Source organism: Penicillium soppii (genome assembly GCF_028829465.1).
Source record: "Penicillium soppii strain IBT 18220 chromosome Unknown utg000003l, whole genome shotgun sequence".
NCBI lineage: Eukaryota > Fungi > Ascomycota > Eurotiomycetes > Eurotiales > Aspergillaceae > Penicillium > Penicillium soppii.
Window position 1 is genome coordinate 1,565,804 of NW_026643233.1, and position 26,584 is coordinate 1,592,387.

Consider the following 26,584-nt stretch of genomic DNA (forward strand, 5'->3'; position numbering starts at 1 on the left):
GCGGTTTATATTCATCAAATGGACCCAAAAGTAGGGTCAAGACGTGGCTGGTAGACCGCCTGAAGCGACACTGGCGGTGAAAACCCCTATATCCATTGGGTTTTCTGTGTTTTCAAATGTGGGAGGTTAGGCAGTCATACATGTTGTTTCCATCGGTTACTTACAATCTACCAACTACTATATGTGAGCCCACAAATCCGTTGACATCCGATAAATGGGAAATAGGGTAATGCCTTGGCATTCTATATCGCCAAAATAATGATCTAGTTCAACTATCATACCTTCTCATGGTAGATATTGTACAACATAAAATCAAAATATAGTTACATATGTATACATTCACACATAAAAATGCATGTACTTCAATTTCTGGTGAACCTTGGATCACACCACGTGAAATGGACTTAGTCAGCCACTTATCGAAGCACATTACAGCCATCCAGAGGCCAGCGATAACTCACATCGTCGCCGCTTGCATCCAATCATTTCCGGCTCGATATCCTTGAACCCTTCTCACTGTCTCCGCCTCCACTGCGGGTCTTTGATCGTGGGGTAGATGGTTCAATACAATTGAAATTCCGTCGTAGATCTTGAACTGTAGCTGGTGCGTTGATTGATTCGATCTCGGCGTCGCTATGGACTGACATGCCTGCAGCCACCTAATTCCCGATTTGAACATTGGCGGTGTTTCTATGAGTTTTGTGCTCTGAGACGTGGAAATATCATGCATTTATGTCGAAGGTTAGACCAGTAACAGGCAGACACGACAATAGGCATGCAAGGAAGCCCCGCGGAGAAACCCTCATCGTCTCTAATTGCGCCTATCAAACACTCTAGACCATGAGTTCCGGAAGCGCCCAGTCGTCGAAAAGACGATGCGTCAGCACAGCATGTGTTGCTTGTCGCAAGAGGAAGTCCAAGGTGTGTATTCTATATCGCCAGATCTCGCCTCCCCATTATTAAATTCAACGTGAACAGTGCGATGGAAATCTTCCCAGTTGCGCGGCTTGCTCCTCAGTATATCATACTCCTTGTATGTATACTTTTCATCAAAGCAAGTCACAGAGTATCTGACTATTCACAGGTGTATATGATCCGAATTCGGATCATCGCCGCAAAGGTGTATATAAAAAAGGCACTGACACTTTGCGCACCAAAAACACCACTCTGCAGACCTTGATCCACGCGATATTAAATTACGATGAAGCAGATGCATTTGACCTAGTACGCCAGATTCGCTCTTGCGACGACCTCGAAGATGTAGCAGAATCGGTGCTTGGTAAGGAGAAAGGGCTTTTGTCTGCACCGCAGACAGCAAAGGAATCTACCAGCCATGAGAATGAGGTTGAAATAGACCAATTCGAATCAGAACTAGCTGGTAAGATGAGCGAGCTAATGCTGGATGGTTCTCGAAAATTTATAGGAGGAACTTCAAACCTCATATTCTTGCCGCCAGGCTCAGAGCTACATGAGGCAGCCTCGGTTACAAATAACCTCGCCTTTGATACCGGCCAGACACATGCTGTGAGCCGATGGACGCAAGTCACAGATGACGACTCACTGATCAGCCATTTGATGACCATGTACTTCACATGGCACTATCCATTTTTCACCACCTTGTCCAAAGATCTGTTTTATCGGGACTACATTCGGGGTGTCTCCAGTTCATATTGCTCTGCATTACTCGTCAATGCCATGCTAGCTCTCGGCTGCCACTTCAGCTGTTGGCAAGGTGCTTTCGAAGACCACCAGAATCTTACAACGGCAGGTAATCATTTCTTCAAAGAAGCAAAAAGACTCATTTTGGAAAATGACGAACACGAGAATGCAAAACTTTGCACAGTTCAAGCCTTTGCGCTTATGTCTGTCCGAGAAGCAGGATGTGGCCGCGAAGGAAAAGGCTGGGTCTACAGTGGTCTCAGTTTCCGCATGGCTTTCGATCTTGGATTGAATCTCGATTCCGCAAACCTCGGCCCTCACAGTCTCAGCGATGAGGAAGTTGATGCTCGTCGAATCACATTCTGGGGTTGTTATCTCATTGACAAGTAAGTGGCCGCTCCTCAAGTCGTGTTTCTTCCTTCTCATATCCAATAGATGCTGGTCAAATTATCTTGGTCGTCAGCCTCAACTGACCGCGGCCAACGCCAATGTACCCAAATTCGATGTCTTCCCACGGGAGGAAACAGAGCTATGGTCTCCGTACACTGATTCTGGCATCGGCCATGAACATACGCAGCCATCACGAACTAGGGCTGTCGCCCTTCAAATATCGAAGCTATGTGAGATCAGTAGTGATGTACTGGTGTTCTTTTATCATCCAACCGAGCTCGAAAAGCTTCAGCCCAAACAGTCAGAATTGAAGAAATTAAGTGATGTTCACATCCGACTCGAATCGTGGAAGAACAAACTGCCAAAGGAACTTGTGGCAAAAGAAGGGCAGCTCCCTCAGGTGCTTGTCATGCAGTATGTTGATCGATACAACCACCGTGATATTCTGGCTAACCCCTGCCACAGTATGCTGTACCAGCTAATCATAATCCACCTATATCGGCCTTTCTTGAAGTATACCAAGGCCAACACCCCACTGCCCTCTCATGTCTCACCTCGCAAGATCTGTACGCAGGCTGCTGCCACAGTCTCCAAGCTTCTGCGCGTATACAAACGTGGCTACGGATTGAAACAAATTTGCAATATTGTCGTTTATATAGCTCACACCGCATGCACCATTCACCTCCTCAACCTTCCCGACAAGAATGCCCAGAGGGACGTCATCCACGGCCTGAAGAATCTCGAAGAAATGGCAGAATGCTGGCTCTGTGCTCGACGTACCCTCCGCATCTTAGATATATCCGCCAACAAATGGAATGTCGAGGTACCACCCGAAGCAATCTCTATATTTGAACGAACACACAACAAATGGGGTTCATGGGGCTCATGGGATCAAGCAACATCTCCCGCAGCATCTGAAGGATTCCCCATCTCAACCGTCGTGCACCCTGCCACAAGTCCAAGCCGATTCTCTCCATCTGCACCCTCATTCCAGCCCTCTCACACCGACCCCCCCACCAACCCTCTCACCACAGTCAGCTCACCCATAAGCCCTCAATACGGACCTGTTCCACCCCCCACCATTCCGATGTCCTTCCCACCCATGCGAACAGCACACAGCGCCCTAGCAGCTCAGGCCCAACGGCCTGAATTCGCCCTGCCCGAGCCAACATATCTCCGGCCCCAGGTTGCCTACCAATTCCCTCCCGTAGCAACATCGCCTTCCTCCCCTCGCCCAAATACTTGGTACGACGGGTCAGTCGCCCAAATTCCACCCCAGAATCAGAACGGGACCCCAACATCGAACGCATCGCCCGTATCCGGGTACGACGGCACAGAAAACCTGGTCGAAGAAAGCCAAGACTGGTGGTCCAGAAATGCAAATGCAGCGTATGATATGGGCATGGGCAATTGGAACGGTGCTTGGAACAGCCCCTCGCCGAACCCACAGCCTCATATCCGATACCAGAACGGTGGCCTCATTTCTGTTGCTCAACCACCGGGTCTGGGCCTGGGCCCTGAGCAGCCTCGGATTTCGGTCGGTATGCCCGCTGTTGGGTCCCCGTCGGATCCTAGTGCCTCTCCTGGGTATGGCGATGGATGGCAATGATCATGGTCGTTGTATTGTGGTTGCCAGCCGCTTGTGGAGTAGCTATGTAAATGTCACATCTTCATCTTTATCTTTACAACTTTGTGCTATTTATTTATTGGATTTTGGATACCACATTATGTTTGTCATTTCGAGGCGTTCGCGCAGATGCCTTCTAAGGGCTTTGCTTCTATATTTCGAACTCATGATCGATCAATCTACAAACAAGGAAGCTGAGCGTTGTGCAAGTATGAAAATATTTGTCGTAGATGATCATTAGTTCTCAAATACCAACACCGAGACGCAAAATGCTACTTCCAAGACAACCATATGGAAAGAGAAAAGACAAGGATTGCACTGGATGGTATCACTAGAAAAGATTGTCAGCAAGGTGGAAGAGGTCTCCCCGGTGGCTTCAACAGAAAGAACAATCTTACCAAGAAATAATCAGCGACAGGCTTCTTTGCAGGCATGCCCCTCGTGTCCTGCGCGGCGGCCTCAAAGACACGGTATCTCCTTCCAGGACTGACAACTCTATTATCTCCGCCAATCCCATTGCTCCGGCCATATTCACCATTGCTGCGCGCAACAGTGCCACCGCCACTAGCGTCTTCGCCCAGCTCAAGTATAGCGGCAACATTACCGCAGCGGTAGCAGTAATTCGGAGCCGACCAAACGGTTACAATGCCGCCATCAAACATCTCCTTGTACCCTTCCATAACAAGCTGGTGGGCACGGGCGACAAGAGACAGTCCATTGAGATGATTGAATTGTTTGACGATATCGCCGCCAAAAAGAAACCCTGCTCCACGGGGACTCAACCCCCAGCCTTCGATCTCGTCGGGATCTGACCAGAGCAAATCGCACATAGCGCCTTCATGTGGCACTTCTTGCTTGCGGTCAATGAGCCTGATTTTGTCAACCGAGTCGATTAGCGGCGACAGTCCACCGTGAACACAGAGCACCGCTCCGGTCCGGCTAGTCACGGCGCTGCCGTTGCTATCGCCGCCCGCGCCTGTGCCCGGTGCACCTGATCGCGAGGGCGCGGCAGAGATGTCGCGTGGCGGGGAAATGTTTCGGGAGTCTGTGGATGTGTCGGAGGAGGAGCGCTGTCGGGGTCGGTATGTGCTCATTGTGACTTCGCCGTTGGAGTTCAAAGCTTCTGTTTCTAGCTCGCTGTCGGCGATAAGGCTGGATTGAGCTGTGGCATTTACGCTGGAGGAGGTCGGTTCGAGCTCGGAGCTCGCGCCAAGCACGATCGCTCCTAGAGCCAGATAGTCGAATACTTCGCAGCAATAGCGCCATACATTGGCGCTGCCGTATTTGCGAATACATTCGTCGTAAAAGCCGTATACTGTTGTAATTTGGCGAGACTCATGGTTGCCGCGGATCAGCGTGATGCGATCGGGGTATCGGACTTTCAGACAAAGGAGGAGAAGGAAGGATTCGAGTGAGTAGAAGCCTCGATCGACGAAGTCGCCCATAAATAGATAGTTTGTATCTGGCACATCGCCGCCGACGCGGAAGAGTTCCATGAGATCGTGAAATTGTCCGTGGATGTCGCCGCAGATGGTGACCGGTGCGTCTACGGACACGACATTGCCTTCTTCGATTAGGAGCTCGCGCGCCTTGTAGCACAATTCACGGACTTGGCTTTCGGGGATCAGGCGGCAGGCCCGCAGCTGCTCGATCGCCCTGTCAAACAGAAAATGTTAGTGTTACGGAGAACGAGGTGTCGAAGCTCGAGGGGGGTAATGCCAATACCGGTCAAGGTCACTCATGGTGTGTGTTGGAAGAGGAAAGAGGGATTATTATGGAAGCCGAGAGATCCCCCACTTCAATTTCAGATGATTCTGTTCTCCCTTGGAAAATACAAGCTCATCTTTGCATAGTCATGACGGTTATGCGCGTGTAGCAGAGACTTGAGAGGCGGAACATCCAATCACGCGGGAGCCAGATAAGATTAGATGCACCAAAGCCTTCAATGTCGTTCTCTCTCCGCACTCACTCCTTTAATATCCCTTCACGTTTGTTGTTGGGGCTTCAGATGCATGTCAATCTGGTGATACATCATTCAAGACCCAATTGACCTCTTTTTGGCTGCTCTTTATCTCCCACTTTTGACCATACCACCCATCCAACCCGAGCCCTCCGATGGCCTGAAAAATTCCAGAAATAGTCGGCAACGCCCAGCATACCTCAATTGAACCCCATACATTTGTCCTCCCTCATTCCATATAAAATGCCACCACATCTACATCCTCGGTCGCGGTCAACGACCGGCCTATTCGCCGGCACCCTCCTCGCAGGTCTCCTGGTGGTCGGCATGCCGCATGTCTTCCCCTGTCCTTCCCCACGACGCACCTTCGCCGACTCAGAGATGGTCCTCACAGCCGATGGACAACAAGTACCACGGGTCCGTCGGAGACGCCGCAAGGATGCCGAAATGGTCCCAGAAGGCAGTCTACCGGGTCACCCGACACCCGCCGGCTCTGTGGACGATGAGGTCTCAACGTTCCTCCAAATGGAGGAGGAAGCAGAGACTCTCTCCCATATCAACCGAGAATGCCCTGTTCCCAAACCCAAAGGAGTTCTAGGGGAATTGCTTGGGTTCCGCAATGTTCAAGTGGACACCCAGCACCAGGCGAGCGGCCTGTCTAACGGAGATCGATAAGGATCGACACTCCGGATCTTTGCATTTTGCTTCTTGACTTGTTTAATGATACCATGGACTTTGATACTAAGAATTGCGGTGGATTGGGGTTTGTTTAGAAGGAAGACCATGCTCGAGGTCCCAGCGCGAGCTAGACCTATGTATTCTCTATGTACAATGAGATGTATAAAACAAATACCTATCCAATTGAGATCGAAATCAACATAGAAATCCATTCTGAAAAAAGTTGCTCAGGACTACGGAGTAAGCCCTGGAGAAATCAACCCTGGGAACCCAGTTGTAGTGCGTGTAAGCGGAGCCAGCTCCGGCCACCTTGAATGTTCTCCCATCCACCACCTCACCATGGCATTGACAGCCAAAAACTTCGCCTACGACGTGCTCGTCAATCCAAGACATACAAAATGGATTGCTCCCCTGCTGATCCTTGGCGATGCGCTCCTCTGCGCCCTCGTCATATGGAAGATCTCCTGTAAGCCGCGCCAGACGCGTACATGAAACCCAGACCCAGCTGACCACGAGAACCAGACACTGAAATCGATTGGACGACGTACATGCAGCAAATATCCCTCTACAAATCTGGCGAACGCAATTATCCCCTTATCAAAGGCTCTACCGGGCCCCTTGTCTACCCCGCCGCTCACGTATACATCTATACCCTCCTCTACCACCTCACCGATGAAGGCCGCGATATTCTTCTCGGGCAGGCGCTTTTTGCCGCGTTATACCTTGTTACGCTGATTGTGGTCGTCGCCTGTTATAGGCAAACGGGTGCGCCTCCCTATCTCTTCCCGCTTCTTGCTCTGTCGAAGCGGCTTCATAGCATATTCGTGCTGCGCATGTTCAATGATGGCGTTGCTGCTTTTGCTATGTGGGTTGCTATCTACCTGTGTTTGAAGCGCAGGTGGACGGCAGGAATCGCAGTGTGGTCTTTTGGTGTTGCCGTCAAAATGACGCTCGTGCTGCTCGTGCCAGCCATTGCTATCACTACTCTTCTCAGTCTAGGGTTGGCACGAAGTGTTTCGCTTGGGGCCATGGCTATTCTTATTCAGGTAGGTTTGAGAATGTTGGTTATGTTCTGGGTGTCACTGACGTGAGAAATTGCAGGTGCTGCTGGCAGTTCCCTTTCTCCAAACTAATGCTACAGGCTACTTCTCTCGAGCCTTTGAGCTATCCCGCCAGTTTATGTTTAAGTGGACTGTGAACTGGCGGTTTGTAGGCGAAGAAACGTTTCTCTCGAGGGAGTTCTCATTGGGTCTGCTAGTGCTGCATATGTCCCTGTTGGCCATCTTCTTGGCAAGCTGGGTGAAGCCTTCCGGGACGAACATGCTCGGGTTCCTCCAAAATACTCTGCAGGGTCGCCAGCCTACTGTGCAACTCTCAAAATCGTTCACCATGACTGTGATGTTGAGCTCACTGGCCATAGGATTGCTATGCGCCAGGTCCTTGCATTATCAGTTCTTCGCCTATCTTGCATGGGCCACTCCCTTCCTTCTCTGGCGCGCAGGGCTTCATCCAGTTCTCATTTACGCCTTGTGGGCGCTGCAAGAGTGGGCTTGGAACGTCTATCCCAGCACAAATGCCAGCTCGGCGGTTGTGGTGTTGACGCTCGCAGCCCAGGTCTTTGGCGTTTTGTTCGCTGGTCCCGGCAGAGTAGAGAAGAACAGGGGGAGCACTCGCAGCAAGACGCCTGTTCGATAATTCAAGATAGCGCCTAGTCTCAACTGATACCAGGTGGGCATGTTTCAAGTGCCGCGTGATAGCCACGATTTCCTTGTAACCGTAGCTGGCGCCGCGCCATCGACAGGCGCATGGTGGCCTGAAGATCATTATTCAGTCCGACTCGTCTGAAGAGGGCATTTGGCCCACACGAGACTCTTCCTCTTCGTCATCCGAGCCGACAAGCACAACCTGCTGTTTCACAAACTCCTTGGGCCTAATGGAGACAATTTTACTTAGTAGATGATCCCGTAGCCAACAGCATGGAGCTATTGTTAGGAAAGAAACCTACCAGAAAGGAGCTTTCCTCCAGGCCTTCTCGTCCCTAACAACATTGACGATCTCCCCGCCAATTTTGTTGTCCCGCTCCTCCTGGCCCTTGGTATCGACCACGACATACGAGTTTCGTTTGATCCAGATGGCCGAGCGGAACCGGGCAGGCAATTCGACAAGCATTTGCTTCTTGTCAGGCTGTTCGATCAGGTAGATGTTGTTCCCGGTGGCTTTGATTGCTCGCACGATCTGTTGGGTGTTGGATAGCTCGTCTGGGGGGGTTAAGGTTTCCTCTGCTGTTGCCAGCATCTTTCTGCGTGGTGGTCCCATTATAAAGTATGTATATAAATTGTGTTGTAAACGTTCAATTCCAAAAGTTGCAAGGAAGTGTTGTGGGAATTTTCGCAATTTGCAATTTTGAGCTTATCGGCGGGATCTCCCCGCTTCTAGAAATTTATAAGGTCTTTACTACTTACTACAGGTAATTAAATGGACTATGCACATCTCTAGGTATAATTGCAATATCATGGGAAATTCAGAGCTGATAGCTACCAATGTAAATGATCTCCGCATATCCTGTCTTGGAAGGTCCCGACTGGAGCGGAACATAAATTTCTTACACTTAGCCTGCAGATTTCTTATCGCTTTGACCTAGTAGGGAACATGGCTATTAGTGATTTTACTAATCCAAGGGTATATATAATATTGGAGTAGGGCCAACCCCGCATTGGTTTAACTCTCTGATTTCTGAATCGTTCTTTTAAAGAGATTATTCCCAATGGCTACCTCAGGTCTCGCATTTTTTGAGATCGAGAATTCATCTCGAATCGCCAGTCCTCAGCCTGCGGTACGAAAAGATAAGCAAGGCACCGCTCAAGCTCGATCGGACTACGAGTTGAGCGAGATTCAACTGGCCAAAGGCTCGGCTCGAGTGACTTCAGAGCCCCTAACACAACCGACAACGGGACCTCCTTCGCCCTCGCCAAGCGAGCTGGAGAGGCGTCTATCGATACCCGATGTCGCAGACCAGGTCTCTGGGTGGGCACCAGACCGAACGGTGGCCTCATGGAAAACCAAATGGCGAATGCTGAGCGTCTGTTTCATGAGTCTTGGCAATGGAATGAACGACAGCGCACCGGGTGCCCTGATTCCATTCATCGAAACACACTACAACATCGGATATGCGATTGTTTCCCTTATCTTCGTCACCAATGCATTTGGCTTCATCCTGGCAGCGCCACTCACGCAGTCCATCGAACACAAGCTTGGCCGCGCAAAGAGCTATGCACTCGCCTTGTCTATCCAAGCGATTGGCTATGTAATCATTGTCTGCGAGCCTCCGTTCCCTGCCGTTGTTGCCAGCTTCTTCCTTCTCGGTTTCGGCATGGCGCTCAGTCTGGCGCTGAGTAATGTGTACTGTGCCAATCTGGCGAATCCTACCACAGCCCTCGGTTGCTTCCATGGCTCCTATGGCATTGGTGGTATTATCGCCCCTTTGTTTGCGACAGCTATGGTATCGGACGGGATACGGTGGTCGTTCTTCTATACCATCACGTTGGCTGTGTCGATTATCAACTTGGGATATGCATTGTGGGCATTCTACCACTTTGAGAACGACTCGCCCAATGAGCCGCAGATGGCACTCCGGCCAACTATCTCACACCAGACCAGCGATGGCGAGCCTCTCTCGCGAACACAAGTTCTCAAGAAGTCCATCCGCAACCGTACAACGCTGCTGGGCGCTCTCTTCATCTTCGCCTACCAAGGCGCCGAAGTCTCTGTTTCAGGCTGGGTTGTATCCTTCCTCATCAGCTATCGACACGGGGACCCATCGCGGGTTGGATACGTGAGCTCCGGTTTCTGGGCTGGGATTACCGCCGGGCGTTTCCTGCTGACGCATCCGGCATCCAAGATTGGTGAGAAGGTCGCTGTCATGGGAATGATAGCAGGTGCTGTTGCATTTCAGCTGCTGACCTGGCTCATTCCAAATGTCATTGGAGAAGCTGTCACGGTTGCTATTTTGGGCCTGCTGCTGGGTGCTGTTTACCCCTGTGCCACGTCAATCTTTACCAGGTTGATTCCCCGTAGCATGCACATCTCCAGTCTAAGCTTCATTAGTGCGCTTGGTAGTAGCGGTGGTGCGGTCTCGCCGTTCTTTACTGGTATCCTTGCGCAGAATATCGGGACTATGGTTCTCCATCCTATCTGTATTGGACTTTATGGGGTTATGGCTATCAGCTGGCTTCTATTGCCCAAAATTGCAAAGAGGTCGGAGTAAAATAGGTGCAAAAATTTGGATGAAGGTTTCACTTACACCAAATATGGTTGAAGTTCACACAACATGGTATCTTTTTCCACCAATTAGGATTCGAGGAACCTCTGGGCTTTAAACCCTAGATGGATGTTTGGATTTCATTGTATTATCGAGATAATTGATAAAGAATATTCTACTAGGTACATAAGTACTCTTTATATATCCCGTGAGTCTCATGTAAAAGTACCTGAACGAAAATACCTGCACATGTATGTAGCTAGTGTGGTGCTAGTAAAGTCACTTTGCTTAAGGTAGTATAGACGAAATCTGAAATATCGATACTGTGTACAGAGGGCATGATTGATGCCTATTACATTTCAATATTGCCTGAGTTCTTGGCTCTTTTTATAACTATATATACAATTAGGCAGTAATTTTACCCAAGACTTGTGTCTAGCTGTAAAACAGGTGACATCACCATCTCAGTTGAACGGTAAAAAGGCAGAGAAGCATGACAAAGTCGTCAGACATGCCCAGGTGCCCAGATGCCCGTAGGTGAAGAATGTGCAGAGAAGATAATCCGAACTACCCCTCGATGTATGCAGTAAGGAGACCATGGCACGATCTCTGCCCGATCTGTGAGAGTTCAAAATGTATTTTGTTAAAACGGTTGATTTATTGGAGTAGTATAATAACGATAGTTAATGTGATGTCAATGAATTTTGTCAAATATAACATGAAATACATACCATATCATAGTATATCAAGTAGAACCCAAAAAAAAGAATGTAGCCCTAGAGGTCTTCACGTGTAATACTGTATGACACTTTCGCCACTTTCTTATCGGAGATCAAGTGCGTGCACATAAATAGAATACTATTGATCAGCTTATGAACACTATGCATATTGTACTTAAGGGTTTTTTTATATGAAATCAGTGTACCCTACTCTAGATGATATCTAAATAAGTAGCTCTACAGAGGCATTTTTCTACTCATTCGTCTCACCATTTGATCCTTCTCTTGTGAATGCTAACAATACATTTCGGTTGTGAGTTCAGTGGGCGATCGTTACAGGCAAGTTCTTGTCTCACATTTTCCAAAGTGGCATTACCCGCGCCCGTTGCGCCCCTTGTCAACAACAGCCCCGCGAATCCTCTCCCACCACCACAACCCACCTTGACCTGGCGCAAGCGCACCCTTTTCTTTTGAGCCAGCCTTGCTCTTTGCCCTCGTCGGACCTGTCATCATGGATGGGGAAGAGCTGATCGCCTCGGTCTTGCACAAGATCGAGCGAGAGAAGGCCCTCATTACCGCTGCCAGTAACATGCGGCAATCGACCGACAATCCTCTTGTACAACAAAGAGTCGACGCCAACATTCGTGATGGCCGCAAGAATATCGCCTATCTGGAGGAGAAGATGAGAGAATTAGAAATCCGTCAAAGGAACCAAGGCGCTGGCTCACCCGGCCAGCGTGGAGGCCCCGCCCCTCCCCCAAAAGACCACACCGGATATGGTGGTGAGCAAGGTGAATTTGGGGATCATTATCCTCAGGGTGGTTCTGGCTCCATGCCTTCTGGTGCCCCATTCCCTGACCCCCGACCTTACGCCCCGATCCCGAAGTCCAGGCCCAATTACACGAAGTTAGGTGCGTTCCCAATATAGATTTAGTCTACACCCCTCTGAAAATGCTGCTTTAAGCTTAAATTAGTTGGAATGCTAACATGAATGTCCATGTCTCAGATCTGATCAAATATGACACCCCGTACCTCGGTCCCAAGATTCAACTCATGCTGTCCCAATTGGAGTTCAAGTTGAGTGTGGAAATGCAATATAAAGCCGGTATCGAAAAGATGGTTCGTTTGTACCAGGACGAGGGCGACCGGAAGAGTCGCGCCGATGCAGAGGGCCGTCGCATCGAGAGCAACCAGAAGATTCAGCTTTTGAAGCAAGCCCTGAAGCGATATGAGGATCTCCATGTCGACATTGAGTCTGGGGATGCACCAGATGGTATGAATGATAGGTTATTTGCGCTCAAGCCAGAATTCGGTTACTAATCGGTGTGCAGATGAGAGTCTGAGTGCTCCAAACATGCGCAAGCCGCTGACTGGTCTATTGACCATGCGAATCCATGCGGTCAAAGATGTTGATCATGCCGCCAGTTCACGATTTTCTCGAGGCCCGGAGACATTTGTCATTGTGAAAGTCGAAGACGCAATCAAAGCGAGAACCAAGGCTACTCGAAACGATAGATTCCTGGACGAGAGCTTCTCCATGGACATCGACAAGGCGAACGAGATCGAATTGACGGTTTACGACAAGTCCGGAGATCGCCCCACTCCCATCGGTATGTTGTGGGTGCGTATTTCTGATATCGCAGAAGAGATGCGCCGAAAGAAGATTGAAACGGAGCTCAATGCGTCCGGGTGGGTATCCGCAGACAAAATGGCCGATGGTGGTTCTCCTCGACATGACCACGGCGGTTCTCCCATGGGCTCTTCACATGGCCCTAGTCCTGGAGGACGACCCGGCACTGCCGGACAGGGTGGTCACCATGGCGGCGGTAGCTCTAATGTTCCCCCAACTGTCATGATCGATTCATGGTTTGCTCTTGAGCCAGTTGGTCGGGTTCACCTTCAAATGAGCTTCGGTAAGACTGAAATTGGGTCTATTCCAAAACGATTTTGTTTGCTAACTGCACACAGCCAAACAATTGAAGGATCGTCGTCCCTTCGACATTGGTCTCAACCGTCAAGGTGCCGTGCGTCAAAAGAAGGAAGAGGTGCACGAGAAGCAGGGTCACAAGTTCGTCACTCAGCAATTCTACAACATCATGCGCTGTGCGCTGTGTGGAGAATTTCTCAAGTATGCCGCAGGCATGCAGTGTGCGGACTGCAAGTACACCTGCCATCGCAAGTGCTACTCCAAGGTTGTCACCAAGTGTATCAGCAAGGCCAACTACGAAACCGACCCGGACGAGGAGAAGATCAACCACCGCATTCCTCACCGTTTCGAAGGATTCTCCAATATCTCCGCGAACTGGTGTTGTCACTGTGGCTATCTCCTTCCTTTTGGACGCAAAAATGCCAAGCGCTGCTCTGGTAGGAAAATCGTTGATATTGCGGCTCAATTCTTGCTCATACTGACCTTCATTTCTCTACAGAGTGTAGTCTTACGTGCCACGCTCAATGCACTCACCTTGTGCCCGATTTCTGTGGAATGACGATGGAAGCGGCGAACCAAATTCTTGAGACATTGATTCGCACCAAGAATCACAACAAGTCTGCCTCTGTTAGTTCCGGCCTCAGCAACCGTACCCTTCGACCAAACGGTCCCCCGCAGCCCCCCCAAGACAATGCTGCCCTCTCCTACCCCCAGAAGCCGATGCAAGGACCCTACGGGGCTATTCCCAGACAACCCTCTGCAGAAGCGGTAAGCGCAGCCACTAACTCCTTCATGACCCCACAGTCACCAACAGCTGCTGCACAGGCACAACGCCAACAGATGGCACCGAAATCGCCCACTGCACCATCCGCTGCAGCTGCCGCTGCCGCTGCCGCTACTGGCCTACGCAGTCCCCAGCAAACACCTAGTATGGATTTCCCTGGCCGTCTTTGTTGAAGAAAAGCTTTGGATATTAACAGTTCTAATCTTAGCCGAAATGAGCCGTCCCATGCCGCCACCACAGGCTCCTCAACAGCCCCAACACGCCCATTATGACCCATCCGCCTATGCCACCTATGCCAACTTCCCGCAGCAACCTCCCCAGCCACAAGCTGTGCAGCAGGCGCAGCCACCTTACCAGATGGCGCCGCCAACTCAGCCGATGCAGCCTGTGCCTCAGCAACAAGTTGCACCTCCTGCCAAGGACGAGGTTGCCGCGCAGTCAAAGTCGCGTATTGGATTGGATCACTTCAACTTCCTCGCTGTTCTTGGAAAGGGTAATTTCGGAAAAGTCATGTTGGCTGAGACCAAGAGTTCTCGCAAGTTGTACGCCATCAAGGTATTGAAGAAGGAGTTTATCATCGAGAACGATGAAGTAGAGAGCACCAAGTCTGAGAAGCGTGTGTTCTTGATTGCCAACAAGGAGCGTCACCCATTCCTTCTGAACTTGCACGCTTGTTTCCAGACTGAAACTCGTGTCTATTTCGTTATGGAGTATATCAGTGGTGGTGATCTTATGCTGCACATTCAGCGTGGTCAATTCGGTCTCAAGCGAGCACAGTATGTATTATTCTTGTCGTTTTTTGCTCGCAGTAATTGAAATGCTAACTCCAACCTCTCTAGATTCTATGCCGCCGAAGTCTGCCTGGCGCTCAAGTACTTCCACGAGAATGGTGTCATCTACCGTGACTTGAAGCTCGACAATATTATGCTGACCCTGGATGGGCACATCAAAGTCGCCGATTATGGTCTTTGCAAAGAAAACATGTGGTATGGTAGCACAACCAGTACCTTCTGTGGTACTCCTGAATTTATGGGTCCGGAAGTAAGTATCACTCGATTTTCACTACTAAAAATTGGTAAACTGACTATTTTTTCAGATTCTGCTGGACAAGAAGTATGGCCGGGCTGTGGATTGGTGGGCATTCGGTGTCCTCATTTACCAGATGCTTTTGCAGCAATCTCCGTTCCGTGGTGAGGATGAAGACGAGATTTACGATGCCATTCTTGCCGATGAGCCTCTTTACCCCATTCACATGCCCCGCGACTCGGTGTCGATTCTTCAAAAGCTGTTGACTCGTGAGCCTGAGCTGCGTCTGGGTTCCGGTCCCACTGATGCCCAGGAGGTCATGTCCCACGCCTTCTTCCGCAACATCAACTGGGAAGACATCTACCACAAGCGGGTCCCTCCACCTTTCGTCCCCACAATCAGCAGCCCCACCGATACCAGCAACTTCGATCAAGAATTCACCAGCGTAACCCCAGTCTTAACGCCTGTACAATCAGGTAAGATTTCTTTGGATCTCTTTGTATACATCTGAAATATGAGTGACTAACAATACTCTCGCATTTAGTGCTTTCACAAGCCATGCAGGAAGAATTCCGTGGCTTCTCCTACACTGCTGACTTCGCTTGATTTCACTAATATGCAATCGGGATAATTAATGCTCACTTGGACACCTGTTACGAGTCAATGAGGATGTCAATCCGAGTCATTGAGGGTTGAATGCCAACATGGCCGGTTTCTCTAGGGCGCCACGGGTCTCCCGCCTTTTCCAGCACTTCTCGTTTTTCAAATTGCTTCAAGTTCAACATACCCAATCGCAGTTTCGTTTCAAGTGCCGGTGTGGACGCCGGACCTCTTCACTGAAATGCTTCGTTTGCCGGATACCATGGTTAATGAGACCTCCTCCAGGTTGCTTTTGCTTTTCTCGATTCTTTTTCTGTCTATCTAAATTGCTTGCTCTGTTTTTTTATCCCCTTTTTATCCCCTTTGACTTTTTATGTTCAATTTTTTCTTCTCTTTTCCCGACTGGTTGGTGTTACGAGTTTATTCTATGTCGGGTGATGCCCAAAAAAGGAGATGATGAAGATGAGGATGCAGGGGAGTTGCAGTTACAGACTTGATGAGGAATGATGAAGTTTTGAAGATTTGAGATGTCGGCGTAGAGGACCCCCTTGGGGACTTGTGCGCTTTATGCCTAACATGTTCAAGCGGTTCGTGGTATGGAGAGAGATGCGAATACGAACTAATCTGTCCCATATCTCTATCTTGTAGTTGGTATACGTGGATGTCTCTGATATATCAGATATAATGGTGTCGCTTGTACTCAGTGTCCGTCGCCCTAGGTAAATGGTACCTTCCTAAAATGGCAATTGAACATCAGATTAACTATCTGTACGATATATAGCACGCTGCAAGTTTCCTTTGTCTACGTCAATCATTGTAGCACTTCCTGTTTATTCCATTCTCTGCTCTTTGCAATAGTGCATATTGACTTCTTGTTTCAGCCTCCGCTTCTTTGTTCTCAAAATAGATCAAGCTTCATCGCATAGAATATACTAGATAGAGCGAGTCAATTGACTCTTTTGCCAGTGCTCTCGAGCCTAAATTCAGTCTGCCGAGACTGTGCCTTCAAGTTACAAAGGGAACCTTCCTCCGAGTAACAAAGAATCGTCGCCTCGGCCAACAAAGAGATCCATTCTCCCAACCCAGGGCCTAAAGCGACCCTCACAAAAAAGAAATCGTCAAGAATTGGGCTTACCATGTGACCCCTTCTTTCGAAAATTTCTCTATTGCTGAGGTGCGATCCCAACTTGACAATGTCAACTTCCATACCGAGTTTGTTGCAACTTCAGAATTGGGCGCCCCCTCCTCGATGTTTATTTTCGAATATTGGCGTGACGAGTCTAAAATTATTTGACTGCGGCTTGGAGACGAGAGACCATACGACAGAGCCAGCCAGATCTTTCGCCTCTACCACATTGAGTTAACACACGACCCCGATACTATTATCGATCAATACCGCTTTCCTCTCCAGCGATCTCGAACATACCACAACTGGCTGATGCAGTTTTGTCATATTACTTTTCGGAATCTTGATTGCCTCGAGGAGTCAATAAGCTCCTGAGAGATGAACATCATGCCTGGAAAGGTTTTCCAATTTGATAGCGAAGACGCTATGGTATGTTTGTCTTTCACATGGATTTGTTTCGCTCCACTTTCTCTCACCAACGTTCGTCTATGACTTAAACGTTGCTAATTTCGATCTTAGGCCACACCTACTAAGAAGCGGGCTACCCTCGTTGACGACACGGAGCCTCGGTACCCAGTTAAGCGTGCGAGAGTATACAATCAGGCCGAGAACTTCCGTCCCAATGAATATGAGACGGATAGCGAATCGTCCGCATCATCGGAAAACAGCGAGAGCGATTATTTACCCCGCTATGCTAGTGATTACAGCGGTGGCAGTAGCAGCGAAGAGAGTGATATAGAATCCGCGCCAATATCACATCCAAAGCAAGCAAAACGAGCAGGATTGGACCCTCGGCGTAAGAAAAACTTCTCAGCTCCCAAGACTGCTTCATCTCGCAATGCCAAGCAGTCGAGGAAGAAAAAAGGAATATCTCAGACAAGTCGGCATCCCTGAATGATACTGTCTCCCTCGATAGTGAGGGAACATTTGTTATTTCGAGAGGAGAACGCAATGAGCTAATCAACAATCTCACACGTGAAAGGGCAAAGCGGCTGCTTGACCGGATCGATATCCCCAAAGCTCACGAGCTATCGCCTGACGAACGGCGTACTGCTCATCAACTTCTCACGCGCGGCTGCATGCCCGCCATTTTCAGACACTGGGAGAAGGATTTCTCCACTCTCCCAGAGTCGCTATTTTTTCCTGATTATGACCATGAGCCCGAGCCCAATGAATTCGAATTCATCCTTCAAGCTGATAAAGGTACTGAGTTTCATGCGATCCGTGCCTTCCAGGAGCTTCTGAAGATCTCCGGTATCGTAAGAGATCACTGCAATATCCTTGAAACCAGTCCCGAGATTTCAATCAAGCGAGTCATCGAAAGATATCTCCGATGGGCGTTGAGTGATGCCCACGTTAGAGCTCTGCCAACCACCACGCCCGTGTATGTTATCTATTGCAAGAAGAAGCGTGAGCGAGCGAAGGCAGCATTCGACCAGGCTTTGAAAACCCTAGAATCCTTGGCGAGTACCTGGAGGGATCAGATTCCTGCTTCTCCCAAGCCAGCAGTCTGGCCGTCGGTGATGGGCTTTGTCGTCTGTGGACCCGTTCTTTCGGTTGTCACACTGAATTGCGATCCAGAGCCTCAGACCGAGACTCAGGGAATGAGACTACTTGGTCATTTTGACCTCTCGGATCTCAATAATGATGTTTGGAACACTTTGGCTGTGGCGATTTCGGTCATGCATGTCAAGCGTACTATGACTAAACTTGCTAAGGCTTATAAGCGCCCTTTCATCGCTCCGATCTTTGAAGATGAGACCATGTGCACTGTGGATATCGACATTTAAGCACACCATTGTTCATCCATTAGTTTGGGAATACGAGCTATTAGGGCGGAACTGAGTTTGTCATCCACGTCTCCGTCATTATACATATGTTTCTGCTCAAATCCCAGAGCTGATACTAGGATGAAACCAATCCGGATCCTTTCGCTATTTGGTGCGCTAAATTTGACCTGAAGGGAAAATTCTTGACATATGGCGTGTTCTTTCGTATTAGTTTACTCTACCTTGTACAGTTCCTTTTGCTTAATGACATCTTCGCTGTTAATTTATCTTGTTTTTTCTTACCAGTGGATAATAGTTCACACAAAGTATAGAGCATCTCTTTGGTCTTTCGGTTCAGTTCGGATGATGAGCTAGACCATTCCAATATCCCGTTTTGTATTTAGAATACATGAGAATAACAGTGTAAATGTACCTAAGCACCCAAATCGAGACACGAAGCATTAGCTGCATGATGGTGGAGCATCATCGGATTGGGCAATTTTTGCCCTGAAGACGTGTTCGACTGCAAGGGTGGATTTGCTGTTCTAGTCCCCATCGACTTGAATACTTGTTTCGTTGCTTTTCTTTCCTCTTCTCCCTTGCACATTGAAACCCCGTATGTACATGGCAAACCTAGGGAGTTCCATGAAAAACCGCTCCCGTTAAAAAAAAATCTTCAAGATGCTCCCCGAAGAAAATGCTACGGAATCGTCCCCTCTATTGCGTGACGCCGACCCCGAAGCAACAGCCAGAAGAACTTCCAAAAAAACTTCCAAAAAATCAGGATGGCGACTAGAATTATCGATTATTTCCAAATACACAGCCCCGCTCATGGCAGCGCTCCTCCTCCAACATGCATTGACTGGTTCTAGCATCTTCATGGTGGGCCATCTGGGGAAGCGCGAGATCGGGGCCGTGAGCTTGGCAAATATGACCGCCCAGATCACTGGTTATTTCGTCTTTCAGGGCCTGGCAACGTGTTTGGACACGTTATGCCCGCAGGCGTACGGATCCGGAAAGCCGACCATGGTCGGCCTCCATGTTCAGCGGCTGACGCTGTTCATGCTCGTCCTGACTGTTCCTATCGGCGCCATCTGGTTCAATGCAGATCGCCTTTTTCTCCTTGTTCTGCCGGATGAATCGAGGGAAACTGCCCTGCTTGCTGGGTTGTATCTGAAAATCGCTATTGCCGGCGCGCCGGGGTATGCTTGTTTTGAGTCCGGGAAGCGCTTTTTCCAGGCGCAGGGCTTGTTCGGTGCTAGTCTGGTGGTTTTGTTGGTTTGTTCTGTTTTGAACATCTTCATGGGATGGCTGCTTGTTTGGGTAAGTTGGACCTGATTTGAAATGATGGGCTAATCGCTGATGGTCTGTTCTTTTTCCAGAGACTGCAATGGGGCTTTGTCGGTGCGCCTATCGCCGTCGCGATTGCAAACAGTCTTCTTCCAGTCTTCCTGGCACTGTATGTGATCTTCATCAAGGGATCTGAATGTTGGCATCCTATCTCAATGGAGGTATGGCGCGGCTGGGGTCCGATGTTAAGCCTTGCCATCCCCAGCTGGTTAATGATCGAAGCTGAGGTCCTCGCTTGGGAGTTCATGACAATTGTATCGTCTCATCTGGGTGCGACTGAGCTTGCAACCCAGGCTGCCATCTCGACGCTGTCCGACTTTGCGTTCCAGGTCTCGTTTTCCATCGCTGTTGCGGGTGGTACGCACATTGCGTACTTGGTGGGTGCAGGCTTCCTCCAACGTGCGGCTACAGCAGCTAAAGTCATGGTACTCTCTTCCTTTGGTGCTGGCCTTGCAAATATGCTTGTCATTATCACTCTCCGGGGTGTGATTCCAGGCTTCTTCAGTGATATTGGCGAGGTCTGGCACTATATCTATATTTTGCTGCCCTTGGGTGCTGTCATTCAAATACCCGATGCCGTGGCTACATCCCTAAACAGCTTACTGCGGGCTGTTGGCCGGCCGGATCTGGGTAGCTATGTTCAGCTCTCAATCTATTACCTCGTAGGCCTGCCCTTGGGAATTGCATTTGCATTTGTATTGGACTGGAGCATATTTGGGCTGTGGTGTGGAATCCTCATTGCTCAGTCGATCATTGTGCTGACTGAGGGCTTTTATTTCTGGAAAATGGTGGACTGGGCGAAAGCATCCCGAGAAGCAATAGAGCGGGTGTGAATGTATAGAGAAGAGGTTGGATTCCAATGGCATCTACTAGCCTATTGACGATAAAAGTTACAAAATCAACATTTTTTCTGTGCCTCATGATTTTACTAAACAATGCTTTTCTATACTTATCTTCTTGATCGTACATGCTGGCTAAAAAATTCTGGAAACATGGGTCTTATTCCAAGCGCTTTCAAATGCACCGATATTAGGGGATATTTAGCCGCTATATTTTCATGAGTCAAAGAGAGACCCCAAAGGACATTCAAAGACCTCAAACACCAAAAAGACTTATGGAAATATATATACAGAGTAGAAAGCCCTGGATATTATACCTTAAGTATATGATATGATGCCAGATGTAGAACCATAGAGCGTCACATGACCGGTCCCGCTGTTGACGCTATTCCCAACACTGCGTTCTTCACGCACTGCATCATCCGAAATTCCACCATGGATGCTGTCGAAGATCGAGATGTGAAACTCCAACGAGCCTCTGGAGATTTGGTGACTGAGTTTTCGGCAAAATTACCCTCGCTATTATGGAAATCCCAAAATGGAACTCCCCTCCGCACCCCACGCAAATGGGCACAGATCACCAAGACGGAGAAGCTTGTCAGCCTTGTAAGATATATCAATGTTCTTGAATTATTATGATATGGAAATTTATTGATGATGGATACAGCTTGAACCTTTTCAAGAGTGGCCTCAACTCTTAGACCCCCATTTGCAGAAGTTGTTACCTCCTTTAGTGGACGCTTTCTTGGCTTATTTGATCAAACATCGCTCCCAGTATGGCTCTGTTTCGACAAAGTCATCTCAAGGGGGAAATTTCTATCCGCTTCCAAGGGCAATTTGCAGGTTGTTGTACATTTTCTGCAAAGTCCGCGGCGTGAAGGTGATTAGCAGGTTTTTAAGCAATGAGCCAAAATATCTTGAATCGATGCTTCGGGGCTTCATCGAGTGGGACGTAAGTCATCCCTCTACTGGAGAGGACTGCTTCGACTCAGAGCCCCGACGACTGATCTGGGAAGAACGCTATGTGATGCTGGTGTGGCTTTCCCATCTTCTACTTGCTCCCTTTGACCTGTCTTCTTTATCGTCGGATGATATCCCAGTACCCCATGACAATTTACAGCAATTGAGCTGGCTGCCCTCTGAAACACCCATGGTTGCGAAATCTCTTCTTTCTTTGTCTTTGCACTACATTGGTGAATCAGGGAAAGAACAAGAGGCAGCAACAGCGCTCTTGGCACGATTGGCATTGCGTGGAGATATGCAAGCTCTTGGAGTACTTACTGGCTTGACTAATTGGGCATTTTCCACGATCCAGCCGTCGGAGGATGCCGAAACGCCCTCTGTGTATGCATGCATTGGTATTCTTACTTTCATTGCCCGCTTAGGCGCATCGGGCCAGGTAGAGGATTTTGCTCCTCTGATCGACTATGTTTTCAAGCAAACTCTCAGCATCTATCAAGGACACTTTTCAGTGTCTGCAACCATCCAGTCTTCGGCTTTAGCTCGAAAGATTGTTGTCAAGATCCTTCGTAACATTACAGTGATGGCTCTGTCCCTCAGCGAGCGAGGAGACGGAAAAATTACAGATGACCAGTTATCTACCATTCTGGAAGATGCGATTGATCACTTTTTGGTCTCACTGGCCGACAAAGACACGCCCGTGCGATTTGCAGCCAGTAAAGCACTCAGTATCATCACGCTCAAATTAGATCCGGACATGGCGACTGAGGTCATTGAAGCGGTCATTGGTTCATTGGGGGAGAATATTCTTTTTGAAAAGAATGACGGTACTCTAGTCACGCCATCCGAGGCCCGAACTATAGGCACTCACACCCTCAAACGCAATCTCAGCGCTGTCGACGCCCAGCAATGGCAAGGATTAATCCTGACGTTATCCCACTTGCTTTTCCGCCGAGCACCGCCAATTTACCAGCTGCCTGAGATTCTCCAGTCACTTGTAGCTGGTTTAGGCTTTGAGCAGAGGTCATCAACTGGTAGCTCTGTGGGAACTGGTGTACGAGATGCGGCTTGCTTTGGCATATGGGCCTTATCTCGAAAATACACAACACCAACACTCCTATCGTTGCAAAAGCAAGTGGTGGCGTCGTCGTCTGGTCATCAAGAGGTTGACGTGTTGCAAAAGCTAGCTGTGGAATTAGTTTGCGCAGCTTGTATCGACCCATCTGGAAACATCCGGCGTGGTTCTTCTGCTGCCTTACAGGAGTTAATTGGACGCCATCCCAATACCATTGCACAAGGCATTCCCCTTGTACAGGTTGTCGATTACCATGCCGTTGCGCGACGCTCTCGTGCAATGATTGACGTTGCTAAAGCGACGGCTTCTCTCGATCAGATTTACTGGAGTCCACTGTTGGATGCCTTGGTGGGCTGGAGGGGCATTGGCTCCCCAGATGCTGCGTCCAGAAGACATGCGGCTAAATCGATTGGAATAATGAGCTCTCAAGAACTGTACAAGACCATGAATCAGGTCTTGGATCTTTTGCTGCACAAGTTCTCCAGTATCTCTCGAAATGACGTGGAATCACGACATGGTTGTCTATTGTCCATTGCTGCCACAGTCGATACTTTCACTGCTCAGTGGGAAGCATCAGTAGAGACAAGAGAATCTTCTGAGGCCAAGGCTGTTTCTTCCCAAGTGGCCAATATCTGGGATATCTTTGGTTCTCAGTCCGGCCCTACCGATGACGACTTGACATTCCAAACCTCACGTCCTGAGTTAACAGCAGAGGCGTCGTCTTGCTTGATCTCTTCGCTATCCCGATCTACTACTACGACAGGTTTGACTCAACCACGTGAGATGATTATGGACCGTGCACTACAAGTTCTCTCCCTCTGTGTTTCTCGGACGGATGACATTTCTATCGAAACTTCTTCAAATGCCTTATCTCAACTGTTCCCCCTTCTGCCCGCCACAAAGCAGGGAGAAACGGTTCGCGATTGGATCTCTCATCTTCGGTCTTCGTGGAGATCGCCGACAGGCCGCGGTCAAATTCTAGCACTCGGCGCGGTATTTAAACAACTCGAAACACAGCATGATCTCCGAGATAACATAGTCATTGAGCTGTTCCGCTATGCCGGAAAGGAGGAGCTCATTGAGAAAAGAGTAGCTGCTGTAAAGTGCCTGGCAACTAACATATTGCCATACATGGGTATGTTAGATATCTGTTGCGGCTAACTGGTCATTTCCGATTTGAAATAAGCTAATCCGACTCAAGATTCCACGGATGAAGTTGCAAAAAACTTCCTAGATTTATTGAATGATTACACAACCGACAGAAGAGGTGATGTCGGATCACTTATCCGAGTGGAAGCAATCCAAGCAGTCAACATCCTGCTACAAAGGGAGTTGACGTCACGCTCACCAGTAATTCAAAGTTTGCTCGGATGCATTTGTCGCCTTGCCTGTGAGAAACTGGACAAGGTGAGACTACAGGCGTGGCTTTGTCTACAAGCCTTCTGGGAGTCTGCCGGCAATCTTCCTCCACTTGAACGGTAATAAATTTCGATAAAACCCACCTTCGGAATGAGTGCTAACTACAGTAGAAAATTCGAGCACTTCAGTCACGTCTCGTCGCAAGAGTATTTCGCTCAGCTGCTCACCTTACAATCCATTGACTGGCTTCGTCTGCCTATACTTCAGGGCTTTGCTACGTCTGCTATCTCAGGGGCTGAGGGTCTTGTTCGAGCATCCCGCTCGGCATTGACTCAATTCCTAAGCGCCCAGCCCCAGGCCCAACGCCAGGATATCTTAATGGTATTCTTGCAGGATATGTCCACTGTGTTGAATGACAACCTTCAAGATGACCGTTTTTCCATTCCTGCTGTCGAGTTTGTTGCCTTCCTGATTGACAGCTATATTCCTATCATTCCAGAGGGATCAACTTCAAGGTTTGTCGACCCTTTCCCCGTGGTTCGTATGTCTGGATCATCCGCTGACACATTTATTTCCTACAGTTTTCGAAGTTTGTTCACGCTGGTCCAGAAATCACATTTCAGATCGGCAAATATACCTCGATTAGAAGCTGCTATCAGAGCCTACGGGGCATTGGCAAGAATTGATTTCCTGCGCGCAGGTGTCCTAAAGAAGCTAACTGGGATGCTTTTGCATCCATTCCCGAGGGTGCGTTTGATCTCTATTTATTGATATATATAAAACTTACCAACTTTATCTTTTAGATTCGATCGAGCGCTGCAGAATATCTGTTTGTCGTGACAGAGTCTGAAATTGTGAAATATGAGGACTGGTCTGCTCCGCCTAAGCAATTAAAACCTCAAGTTGATAACTTAAGGGTGGCTCTCAACCTAGAAAGCTAAGAAATGAGTGATATGTGCCAATGAACATGATCTTCAAGAGGCCTCAGGTCACCTCAGAGCCACAGGCATTATAACATCAGAGATCTTCGTTGTTATCTGTAAATTTGATCAAGCGTTTGGTCTTGATAACTAGCGTAGGCGCTAATATGTAAGAGCCGGTTGGATGTACTTTGCTTTGACAACTCGCCGTTTCTAGCAAATATAAACAATAAACATGAAAGGATCGAACCAAATTTTGAAGCGCCATGAAGTATAAACAATCACTCGGCTAACTGATACCCCCCAAAGAAGTCAAAGATATACTCTGTCGCATTGAAAACATACTTACCCAACGGGCACTGGTCAGGATGACTGACATAGTCACTATTCCCGACCGTACTAGGCCAGCAGTGGCCATTATCACCCTCACGATAATGCTGAACAATCCCCTTCTTCCCATCACAGTCCCAAGAAGCATGCCTCACAAGCGGCTTCGCAAAAACAGTCTCGTTCCTAGCCCATTGCGCCTGGTCTCCACATCCATTGCGGGCCGCCCAGCCCTGCAATATATCAATGACAGGCAGCTTGGGATCGCTCTTCGTATTACCGTCAATAGGCGCAGTAGTATCCGTCGTGCCATGGAACTCCAAAAACGGATAGCCCTCTTCCCGCTCAGCAGGCGCGCAGGGACCCACGCCCTCGATGTCATCGGTATTATACCAAGCGCCGCTGACGGCTGCAAAAGCAGCAAAGCGGCTTCCGACTGTTGCGTTGCAGGCAATTACGCCTGTGAAGCCACCTCCGTTGGACTTGCCTGCCGAATAGATCCTGTTTGTGTCAATGCACAGCTTTTCTTCCATGTGGTTGAGCAGGTCGTTGGTGAAGTCCAGATCGTTTGGGCGCGTTGTCTCTGCTTTTGGATGTGAGAGCCAGTAGCCATTTTTGCTGTTTGGGTAGATGGCAATGCCGTTGGGGTTGAATAGTGGGTTGGAGAATTGGGATAGGGCTTCTTGTATTATCATGGTGCCTGATGCGCCGTGGAATGAAAAGTATAGTGGTGTAGGCTTGTTCTTGTCATAGTTGGCTGGAATGTATAGTTGGTATTGACGGTCTGAGCCTGGCAGTTTGAGTGTTTGGTTTGTTCCGGGTGTTGGGAATAGGGAGGGTATGGCTTTTCCGCAGCCTGGCGTTTTAGCTGTGCTAATGCCTATGAGGGCTGCGAGGGATAGTAGAAACGTGAGGTGCATTTTGGCTAAGTGTGAAGACATGGATACAGTTGGTCATGCTATTTATAAGAAAGTGTACGCTACCTAGGTATGCTATTGGCAAACGTCTTACAATATGGTACTGTATCATTCTGCCGAGCAACTATACAAAGGTCTGGCACGATTGGCTGCTAGAAGTGAAACCTGCAGGCCTGGACGCCTAGATAAAAGTCTATGCATGAGGATTTTGGGGGCCTCGCCCCTTGATGCTGTTTATTTGCCACAAATGTCTTAGCATAGTTCATTAGATGCATACATATGTACGTACTTATCTTGCAAGCCATTATTATTGT

The 26,584-nt window shown here is 48.8% G+C and overlaps 13 protein-coding genes across 13 annotated transcripts; 10 read left to right on the forward strand and 3 right to left on the reverse strand.

The window, feature by feature from the left end:
• Window positions 1-840: 840 nt before the first annotated feature.
• On the forward strand, window positions 841-3,658 carry N7529_002732 (putative C6 transcription factor (NirA); the record flags this gene model as incomplete). Its single annotated transcript, XM_057238260.1, has 4 exons — window positions 841-921; window positions 979-1,033; window positions 1,085-2,045; window positions 2,095-3,658. 4 exons carry the CDS (start codon window positions 841-843, stop codon window positions 3,656-3,658), a joined length of 2,661 nt encoding a protein of 886 aa, XP_057100871.1.
• A 346-nt stretch (window positions 3,659-4,004) lies between these two features.
• Window positions 4,005-5,418, reverse strand: N7529_002733 (serine/threonine-protein phosphatase; the record flags this gene model as incomplete). The annotated part of the gene is made up of 3 exons (XM_057238261.1): window positions 4,005-4,007; window positions 4,075-5,332; window positions 5,402-5,418. 3 exons carry the CDS (start codon window positions 5,416-5,418, stop codon window positions 4,005-4,007), a joined length of 1,278 nt encoding a protein of 425 aa, XP_057100872.1.
• A 461-nt stretch (window positions 5,419-5,879) lies between these two features.
• N7529_002734 (uncharacterized protein) lies at window positions 5,880-6,311 on the forward strand (the record flags this gene model as incomplete). The annotated part of the gene is made up of 1 exon (XM_057238262.1): window positions 5,880-6,311. One exon carries the CDS (start codon window positions 5,880-5,882, stop codon window positions 6,309-6,311), a length of 432 nt encoding a protein of 143 aa, XP_057100873.1.
• A 342-nt stretch (window positions 6,312-6,653) lies between these two features.
• On the forward strand, window positions 6,654-8,009 carry alg3 (dolichyl-P-Man:Man(5)GlcNAc(2)-PP-dolichol alpha-1,3-mannosyltransferase; the record flags this gene model as incomplete). The annotated part of the gene is made up of 3 exons (XM_057238263.1): window positions 6,654-6,780; window positions 6,837-7,360; window positions 7,416-8,009. The coding sequence occupies 3 exons, from the start codon at window positions 6,654-6,656 to the stop codon at window positions 8,007-8,009; spliced, it is 1,245 nt and encodes a 414-aa protein (XP_057100874.1).
• Window positions 8,010-8,141: 132 nt separating this feature from the next.
• N7529_002736 (putative eukaryotic translation initiation factor eIF1a-like protein) lies at window positions 8,142-8,630 on the reverse strand (the record flags this gene model as incomplete). The annotated part of the gene is made up of 2 exons (XM_057238264.1): window positions 8,142-8,244; window positions 8,320-8,630. The coding sequence occupies 2 exons, from the start codon at window positions 8,628-8,630 to the stop codon at window positions 8,142-8,144; spliced, it is 414 nt and encodes a 137-aa protein (XP_057100875.1).
• A 448-nt stretch (window positions 8,631-9,078) lies between these two features.
• On the forward strand, window positions 9,079-10,578 carry N7529_002737 (putative MFS efflux transporter; the record flags this gene model as incomplete). Its single annotated transcript, XM_057238265.1, has 1 exon — window positions 9,079-10,578. One exon carries the CDS (start codon window positions 9,079-9,081, stop codon window positions 10,576-10,578), a length of 1,500 nt encoding a protein of 499 aa, XP_057100876.1.
• A 1,224-nt stretch (window positions 10,579-11,802) lies between these two features.
• N7529_002738 (uncharacterized protein) lies at window positions 11,803-12,219 on the forward strand (the record flags this gene model as incomplete). The annotated part of the gene is made up of 1 exon (XM_057238266.1): window positions 11,803-12,219. The coding sequence occupies one exon, from the start codon at window positions 11,803-11,805 to the stop codon at window positions 12,217-12,219; it is 417 nt and encodes a 138-aa protein (XP_057100877.1).
• Window positions 12,220-12,278: 59 nt separating this feature from the next.
• pkcA (protein kinase c) lies at window positions 12,279-15,634 on the forward strand (the record flags this gene model as incomplete). Its single annotated transcript, XM_057238267.1, has 8 exons — window positions 12,279-12,564; window positions 12,623-13,204; window positions 13,260-13,655; window positions 13,718-14,146; window positions 14,199-14,778; window positions 14,842-15,043; window positions 15,099-15,504; window positions 15,573-15,634. 8 exons carry the CDS (start codon window positions 12,279-12,281, stop codon window positions 15,632-15,634), a joined length of 2,943 nt encoding a protein of 980 aa, XP_057100878.1.
• A 934-nt stretch (window positions 15,635-16,568) lies between these two features.
• On the forward strand, window positions 16,569-16,922 carry N7529_002740 (uncharacterized protein; the record flags this gene model as incomplete). The annotated part of the gene is made up of 2 exons (XM_057238268.1): window positions 16,569-16,661; window positions 16,752-16,922. Coding segments are annotated over 2 exons (264 nt in total), but the record flags the coding sequence as incomplete, so codon positions are not given.
• Window positions 16,923-17,141: 219 nt separating this feature from the next.
• N7529_002741 (uncharacterized protein) lies at window positions 17,142-18,544 on the forward strand (the record flags this gene model as incomplete). Its single annotated transcript, XM_057238269.1, has 3 exons — window positions 17,142-17,183; window positions 17,274-17,550; window positions 17,604-18,544. 3 exons carry the CDS (start codon window positions 17,142-17,144, stop codon window positions 18,542-18,544), a joined length of 1,260 nt encoding a protein of 419 aa, XP_057100880.1.
• A 660-nt stretch (window positions 18,545-19,204) lies between these two features.
• Window positions 19,205-20,706, forward strand: N7529_002742 (MATE family efflux transporter; the record flags this gene model as incomplete). Its single annotated transcript, XM_057238270.1, has 2 exons — window positions 19,205-19,846; window positions 19,906-20,706. The coding sequence occupies 2 exons, from the start codon at window positions 19,205-19,207 to the stop codon at window positions 20,704-20,706; spliced, it is 1,443 nt and encodes a 480-aa protein (XP_057100881.1).
• A 441-nt stretch (window positions 20,707-21,147) lies between these two features.
• On the forward strand, window positions 21,148-25,047 carry N7529_002743 (tubulin-specific chaperone D; the record flags this gene model as incomplete). Its single annotated transcript, XM_057238271.1, has 6 exons — window positions 21,148-21,318; window positions 21,380-23,882; window positions 23,949-24,225; window positions 24,277-24,647; window positions 24,753-24,853; window positions 24,910-25,047. 6 exons carry the CDS (start codon window positions 21,148-21,150, stop codon window positions 25,045-25,047), a joined length of 3,561 nt encoding a protein of 1,186 aa, XP_057100882.1.
• Window positions 25,048-25,307: 260 nt separating this feature from the next.
• On the reverse strand, window positions 25,308-26,273 carry N7529_002744 (CE1 family esterase; the record flags this gene model as incomplete). Its single annotated transcript, XM_057238272.1, has 1 exon — window positions 25,308-26,273. One exon carries the CDS (start codon window positions 26,271-26,273, stop codon window positions 25,308-25,310), a length of 966 nt encoding a protein of 321 aa, XP_057100883.1.
• Window positions 26,274-26,584: the final 311 nt, after the last annotated feature.